Genomic DNA, 8913 nt, shown 5'->3' on the forward strand with positions numbered 1-8913 from the left:
TTTGTTTCTATTCCTTCTTTATGTCGTGATGATGTGCTCCTGTTGCCTGATTGGACGCGTGACAAGAGCCTGAACAGATGACCACATCTTCCTCAATGAGATGAGACGCCCCGAAGCCCACCACATGTACCCCAGATGCAGAGGATCCCAGACTATTCAGCGATTACTACAGCTTACCATGTTGTGTCCTCCTTATAAGTCATGTCCCCTTGAAGAACAGTCTACATGTCAAACCGTGTTTTCCTTTTTATGAACTCATATGGACTGTAAGGACTGATTAATTTCCAGGTGGAAGAAGAAAATCAAGATTCATCGAGGGACACATGGGAGCATATGACAAAAAATAAATAAAAATATTTTATTAATGTATGTTGTCAGATGTCTCCCCAGTTTCGGTTTTGCTGTAATGCGCTCATGTGAGTGTATTCGCACATACAGACGTTGGTGGAAGGCCCTTGGCATGAAAACCCTCCCGTGGACACAGCAGAAATGTTTGCTCTTTTAGGGATGTTTGTTTTTATGCCTCACTAAGAGACTGGCCACTTCTTGGCAACTGCATTTAATGACTCCGAGCAAACAGATCTGCGTACATGGGAACTATAGCATAACCATACAAAAATTATGGTCCACTGAGCCATGATAGAGTATGGTTCACGTCATTGGTAGCAGTGAGTTGGTTTGCACACAGTCATGCATGGAGCCATCTTTGTAGGGTTCATATTGTGAGGTATCCGTTGTCTCACAGGAAGCATGCTGCATGGCTCAGTAGATGACCGTTTGCACACATCACTGCTAGCATTCTATTTGAATATATACATGTCTGTGATTGGTTCTTTTGAAAGAATACAAGTGTCTGATTGTCTGTTTTGTGAAGCCACCACCTTCTTTTGTTACTCATGTTTTTTTTTATAAATTCTTTATTTTATGCATCTTTTTTTCCCAAAATAACATCATTATAGCATTATATACGGTTACATCCATATTTCACATCATCTATTTAACTAACAGTCTCTATTTATTATACATCGTTATTAATCAGATCCCTAAAGGAATCTACTGTCGCATCATCAGCTCTCCCTCTACCTTTCTCGACATAACCATATCATTTCTACTCTTACTACCTCTACCTTATCCAGAAAAAGGAAGAGGGAGAAAAAAGCAAAAAAAAAAAACGGTTACCCTCCCACCTACCCCCAAACAATTCAAATAAAATAAAAAAAGATAGACAGTAAAATAATTCACAGGATTTCCCCTCCCCCCCCCCCCCCCCCCCCCCCCCCCGCTCATCACCAAAATTGTTTTAAGATTTACTTAAGGGTCCTTTCACACGTGCGGACCGTCGTCCGTTTTTCATCCGTCCGTTTTTGGATGAAAAACGGACTACAATGCTTTCCTATGGGAAAGCGGACATTAGCAGATGACCATCCGCTAACGTCCGTTTACATCCGTCTCCGTCAAGCTCCGTTTTTCTGAACGGAAGAAACCCTATTTTCTTCCGTCAAAAAAATGGAACGGACGAAAAACGGACGTTAGCGGACGATCCGTTTACCATCCGATCCGCTAATATCCGTTTTTTCTCAAAATATAAAAAAAAATACAGAATTCAATAAACTTTAATAATATGCATGCTATATGCATACATTGCAATACCCTTTGACCCGGGAAGTGTTTATTAAGCACATGCTGGATAGTGCCTGGTGATAATAAATCCTTGAGAAGAACTGGAGAGAAGAACCCCAAAATGGCAAAAGATGTGTCACAGGAGCACCTCATACAGCTGGTGCATGATCGGCCTGCATTGTGGGACAAAAGATGTGCTGAGTATAGTGACAAACACATCAGCAGTCTAAAATGGGAAGAAATATATGAGACGGTGACACCAGAATGGCTGACACTCAGCACCAAGAGGCGCAGGATACGTGGTAAGCAGTATGTGGGATGGGGGTAGGTTGGCATGATAAAACCTGTAGTACATCCATATGTCAGCATCCATATGTCTGCCACAAGTTGTGGACTGTCCATCTGCCACGTCACCTGCCACAAGTTGTGGACTGTCCACCTGCCACGTCACCTGCCACAAGTTGTGGGCTGTCCACCTGTCACGTCACCTGCCACGTCACCTGCCACAAGTTGTGGACTGTCCATCTGCCACGTCACCTGCCACAAGTTGTGGACTGTCCACCTGCCACATCACCTGCCACGTCACCTGCCACAAGTTGTGGACTGTCCACCTGCCACAAGTTGTGGACTGTCCACCTGCCATGTCACCTGCCACAAGTTGTGGACTGTCCACCTGCCACGTCACCTGCCACATAACCTGCCACGTCACCTGCCACAAGTTATGGACTGTCCACCTGCCACGTCACCTGCCACGTCACCTGCCACAAGTTGTGGACTGTCCACCTGCCACGTCACCTGCCAAAAGTTGTGGACTGTCCACCTGCCACGTCACCTGCCACAAGTTGTGGACTGTCCACCTGCCACGTCACCTGCCACATCACCTGCCACAAGTTGTGGACTGTCCACCTGCCACAAGTTGTGGACTGTCCACCTGCCACGTCACCTGCCACAAGTTGTGGACTGTCCACCTGCCACGTCACCTGCCACGTCACCTGCCACAAGTTGTGGACTGTCCACCTGCCACGTCCCCTGCCACGTCACCTGCCACAAGTTGAGGACTGTCCACCTGCCACGTCACCTGCCGCAAGTTGTGGACTGTCCACCTGCCACGTCACCTGCCACGTCACCTGCCAGGACACAACTGTATTCCCAATATGTGTTTCAAAAAGTATACGTATATTTTGAAGTTCTATCAGTTCATTGTGTTTAATGTTCCTTTGCAGGAGAGCAAATCACCACAAGATGGCGGTCTCTTCGCGACCGTTTCAGGCGGGACCTGAAAGAGGACCTTGAATGCCGAAGCGGAGCTGGAGCATCCAAGAAGAAGCATGGCCCTTTCTACGAGATGCTTGATTTCCTGAGGAATGTCATGGACGTAAGAAGGTAACTAAATAAATTGGTTATCCCATATATTAAATTAGTTGGCCTAGTAAACTCCAAATTGCAAGTAAACTTTTTTCACAAAAAACAAACCCTACAAGACAAAGGCCTAATAAGCTAGTATGCAAAGCATACTAGCACATTAACCACTTAATAACCGCCCTATAGCCGAAATATGGCTACAAGACGGTTCCCTTACTCTGGGAGGGCGTCAATATACGTCCTCCCGGAGAATCAGACCCGTGCGCCCGAGCGAGACCCGCAGCAACATGGATCGCGCTAAGGAGCCAATGGAAGCGGCTCCTTACCTTGTGATCGCGCCGTACAATGACGGCGCAATCACTTGTAAACAAATCGGCGTCATTACATGACGCCGGTTCCTCCTTCTCCTCTCTGTACCATTCGCTACAGTGTGAGAGGAGAGGGGGGGGGGACCCATACTCGTGAGGAATAGCAGAATGTGTTTTGAGGTGTAATTTGTAGTATACATATGCTGTGTTTGAGAAATAACCTGCTAATATGACAGAAACTAGAATTTTTTTTTTTTTTACAGAATTTTCAGTCTTTTCTCTTTTATAGCGCAAAAAATAAAAACCGCAGAGGTGATCAAATACCACCAAAAGAAAGCTCTATTTGTTTGAAAAAAGGACAAAAATTTAAGATGGGTACAATGTTGTATGACTGAGTAATTGTCATTCAAATTGTGAGAGGACCGAAAGCTGACAATTGGTCTGGTGATTAAGGGGGGTTTTCGTGCACAGTGGTCAAGTGGTTAAGAATTACTTACCCGAGATCGAAGCCCCCACAGTGGTCCTCTTTCCCCTCCTTTATCACCGCGATCACTCCTTGTGTGACTTGTGGGTCTTGCGGCTCCAGGGCTGTGATTGGCACTAGCCGTGATGATGTCATGCGTGTGTGAGTCACCAGTCACGACACGATCGCTTTCAAAAATGGCACGAGTAAGGCACCGTTGTCTACACATTTTCTGCAAATATCTCCTAAACCGTGTAGGTTTAGGAGATATTTCTTGCACCTACAGATAAGCCTTTTAATGTAGGCATAATTCTAGGTAAAAGTGGTCTGTAGGGTTTACCACAACAGTAATCATACACATAGATCTATGTATTGTAATAATTATTCTGTATTGATCATTTATCCATCTATCAATAAATATTTTACAGTACTGCTAGTAACATCTCAGTTAGTGAAGAAGAGGATGTCTCGGATGCAGAGGATGAAAATCAGGAGGCTGCGGGGGATATGCCAGTAGCAGAGACCCAGGCAAGCCCTGATGCTAACAGTGCTACAGCCACCCAAAACACACCACGTGTGCCCGTAAGTATCCTATATCCAATGACTTATGTTGAAATCTTGACTAAATAAAATGTACTAATAAATGTTCCACCCCTCAGATACGTTCTGTGCCTGCATCCAGAGGAAAACGGCACACAAAGAAAAAACAAGACATGGATGCAGCCATGATTGCCTTCATGGAGGACATGAGGGGAATCCGTAGGGCTGACAGTGACAGGAAGGATCCTTTCTTAGATCCTACGAACGAGGATGCCAATTTTCTACGAAGCAACCTTTACTACCTCCAAAAGATACCAGATGCACGAAAAATGGAGGTGCATCTGGCAATTGGGAGCTTTACAGGGGTGTGTGTTCGAGCTGCTCTGGCTGGTGAACCCATGCCCGTATTTACTAGCCCTCTCCAACGGCAATACCAACCGGAGCAAGCTCCCCAAGCACCACATTTTCAACCACACTACCACCAAGCCTTTATCCCACAACACCACCGTGCCCCAGCCACCACTGCCCAAAATGTATTACCCCCACCGCAAGAACCCACCCATGACTCCTCCACTTCCCAGGCCACTTCATCCCAATCGTATAATCCCTATCCCTATTCCACTTCCCCCAGACCTTTTTACCAGCAACTCCAGTAATTAATGACACTTTTAATTTGTCCCTTTTGAATCCCCATTTCCAGTTGCCCCGTTTTCACAATTTCTAAAATTCCCATTTCTCCTCTGTTTTTTTTATGTTTATCCTCCATTTTGTGTTTTATTTTGTATTCTGTATGTTGCGGTCACCTTAATGACATCCAAATAAAGGATATTGACTGCCTGAAAAAGTTATTTTTTTATTGTACTCTATATAAACCAAATGCAACTGATACAAAATAATGTGATGGTCATAGGGTCAGTGATGATGACAGTAGGAGAATGGAAATCCTCAGCTTTAAACATACACTGATAGAAGTCACCATTATCATTTTCAGTGGGACAACAAAGATCATGCAGGTTAGCATCAAGGGGTCAAAAATGGTTCATAGCAAGGTGCACATAATATAGTGCCTCGTGAGTGTTTTTACACATGCTGATACTGCCACGGAACCTCTCCACCTGGGGACATAAAAAAAATTGCAAATTGATCACGCATGGTAATGGCAGAATTGTTGGGTCGCTGTCCGGAAAAGCGTACAGAAGGTAAGTCGATCTCGTCCTCTTCCTCAACAGAAATCCCTTCTTTCTCACGGATTACATTGTGTAGGACACAGCATGCTTGGATTGCTAGTTGGGCATTCTCCACGCTGAGTTGTATTGTAGTATGAAATATGCACCACTTGCTGCTCAAAATGCCAAAGGTGCATTCAATAAGGCGCCTTGCACGACTCAACCGATAATTGAAATTTTTTTGGGGGGTTGTTAAATTGTGCCTGGCATAAGGCCTTAAAAGATGCTGGGAAAGTCCAAATGCCTCATCAGCTACAAGAACATGTGGCATATCTGGTCCTACAGTTCCTGGAAGTGGTTTATCTGATGGCAAATTAAAGTGGCCCTCAAGTAGTCTTCTCCCCATTTGTGATGCTGAAAAGACTCTTGCGTCTGCATTAGATCCATATGCCCCAATATCGACAGCTACAAACCTGTAATTACTGTCACAGATTGCCATTAGCACAAGGGAGAAGTACTTTTTATAACTGTAAAATTGAGAGCCAGATCCAGGTGGCATCTGAATTCGGATATGTTTCCCATCCAGGGCTCCAACACAATTAGGGAATTGTGTTTTCTTCCAAAACCCATTTGCTATTTCCTGCCACATGGATGTATCTGGAACAGGCATTGCAGACGAACTAAGCTCCTCCCATATAGCTTCACAGGTGTCATGTACTATTCCAGATATTGTTGAGGTTCCCAACAAAAAAAAATGGTTTAGGGACGTATAAGATACTCCAGATGCAAGAAACCTAGGAAGAATAGAAGAAATTATGAAAGGAATCCAACATTACACTGGACATAATCAAGCAAAAAGGCTGGCTGGCTGGCTTACCTTAGGGTAAGAAGTCGCTCCTCTGGAGGCACAGAACGTCTCATGTCTGTGTTCGTCCTGTTTAAACGTGGATGCAACTTTTCAAGCAAAAATTGAAATGTTGGAATAGTCATTCTTGTGAAATTAAAAAAAATTGAGGGTACCGTCGCAAATCTGCGTAGTGCAGAGCAAAAAACCCCTCAGTTGGCCTCTTGAGCAGCATGGGATGTGTCCAGTACCTGCGTCTCCTCGCAGACATCTTCCTGGTCCTGCTTTTTTGTCTCCTCAGATAGTAGAGCATGACAAATGATGTCACATGCTCATAATATCTCCCCAAATCCATTGTACTAAGCACTAAAGTACAGCAATTTATCAGGAAGCAAACAGCCTGCTGTTAACATACAGCAAGAAGAAAGCACAATGCACGCTGGGGGAAACAAGGAATCATGGGAACATTTTTGAAAAGCTGATTAAATAAAGTTCGAAACCCCCCCCCAAAAAAAAAACGGATGAAAAAACGGATGAAAAAAACGGATGAAAAAAACGGATGAAAAACGGCCGAAAACGGACGGGAAACGGATGTAAACGGACGAAAAACGGACGAAAAAACGGATCAACTGATGAAAAAAACGGACCTAAAAAACGGTCCGCACGTGTGAAAGGACCCTTAGGATTTTGTTCCCTGTACCTGATGTATGGAGTCCGCACCCTCTGATACTCCTCTTCCCGCTCCCTAAGCCCCATAGTAAGATTTTCCATCTGTTGGATCTCTGTTACTCTACTCAGCCATTGTAATCTTGTCGGGGATACCGTACTCTTCCATAGGATTGGAATACAGGCCTTTGCTGTCGTAATCAGGTGCCTTAACAGGAATTTCTTGTATTTTTTAATGGATAATGGGATATCGTGTAGCAGAAATGCTGCCTGGTTATCTCCAAGAGTCACCCCAGTAATTTCTTTCAATTTTGGGCAGCCCCAGAAAATGTGTATCATGGTGCCTTCTGCTCCCTGACATGGCCAACACAAATTTGATATTTGAGGGAAAATCCGGTATAACCACTTAACGACTGCCGCATGTACATATACGTCGGCAGAATGGCACGGACAGGCACATGTCTGCCATGACGTGGGTCGGGGGTCCGATCGGGACCCCCCCCGGTACATGCAGCGGTTCCCCTAGCTCTGGGAGCAATCCGGGATGAGTGGGCGGCTGTTCGTTTCTGGCCACCCTCTCGCGATCGCTCCCAGCGAATCACCTTCCGCCTCTGCCCGCCTCTGCCTGTGTAACTGTAAACACAGGCAGAGGAAGTGATGTCATCTCTCCTCGTGTCTTTTTGTCCGACACAGAGGAGAGAAGATATCTAACAGTGAGTTGCAAAAAGCACCACACTGACACCAGTACACACAGGCACATAAACCCCCCCAGTTACCTTGTTCAAAGAACTTTATGTGTGTCTCCCTAAGTGAATCGCCGCACCCCTCACCCCGCTTACAAGTCACCCCCAGATCACCCCCCGATCACCCCCCAGCCCCCTGTCACAGTGTCACTGATTGCAGTGATCATTTATTTTCTGATCACTGCATTTAGTGTCATTTGTGACAGAAAAAAGTGTTAGGTCCAGGGTAGCCCCCTACGCCCCATAATAAAGGTTTAACCCCTTGATCACCGCCCTAGTTAACCCTTTCACCCCCTATTGCCAGTGTCACTAAGCAATCGTTTTTCTGATCGCTGTATGTATTAGTGTCGCTGGTGCCACTAGGTAGCTAGTTATTTTTTGAGGTTCGCCGCCAGGTTTTTATAGCGTTAGGTACCCCCATACATTTTCTAAATAAAGGTTTTAACCCCTGATTGCCCCTAGAGTTAACCCTTTCACCAGTGATCACCGTATAATTGTCACTGGTGACGCTGATTAGCCAGTTAGTTATTTCGTTATTTAGGTTCGCCGCCAGGTTTTTAGAAAGCGTCAGGTACCTAATAAAGGTTTTAACCCCCTGATTGCCCCCTAGTTAACCCTTTCAACAGTGATCACGTATAAGTGTTATGGTTGACGCTGGTTAATTAGTTTGCTGTTTATAGCATCAGGCACCCGCCGTATATAACCCAATAAAGGTTTAACCCCCTGATCGCCCGGCGGGTGATATCAATTACATTTTAGCATCAGTCAGGGTCTGCGTCGCCCCAGGCAGCATTAGGTTAGTGCCAGTAACGCTTACACCCACGCGCAAGGCATACACCCCTCTTAGTGGTATAGTATCTGAACGGATCGATACCTGATCTGATCAGATCTATACTAGCGTACCCAGCAGTTTAGGGTACCCAAAAACGCATTGTTAGTGGAATCAGCCCAGATACCCGCTAGCACCTGCGTTTTGCCCCTCCGCCCAGCCCAGCCCAACCCACCCAAGTGCAGTATCGATCGATCACTGTCACTTCCAAAACACAACACACATAACTGCAGCGTTCGCAGAGACAGGCCTGATCCCTGCGATCGCTAACAGTTTTTTTTGGAAGCGTTTTCTACATTTGCTGACAGTCAGGTGCTTTTTTTTACCTGTGAATCATCACTAGTGTACGACTAAATTTAGAGCCCAAAATGG

The 8913-nt window shown here is 45.3% G+C and overlaps 1 protein-coding gene across 1 annotated transcript; it reads left to right on the forward strand.

Annotated features, from left to right (window-relative positions):
• The first annotated feature begins 1741 nt into the window (after positions 1–1741).
• Positions 1742–5137, forward strand: LOC120941167. Its single transcript, XM_040354457.1, has 4 exons — positions 1742–1922; positions 2844–3003; positions 4182–4335; positions 4413–5137. Exons 1-4 carry the CDS (start codon positions 1742–1744, stop codon positions 4947–4949), a joined length of 1032 nt encoding a protein of 343 aa, XP_040210391.1. The 3' UTR covers positions 4950–5137.
• Positions 5138–8913: the final 3776 nt, after the last annotated feature.

The sequence above is a fragment of the Rana temporaria genome, chromosome 5 (assembly GCF_905171775.1).
Source record: "Rana temporaria chromosome 5, aRanTem1.1, whole genome shotgun sequence".
Lineage (NCBI taxonomy): Eukaryota > Metazoa > Chordata > Amphibia > Anura > Ranidae > Rana > Rana temporaria.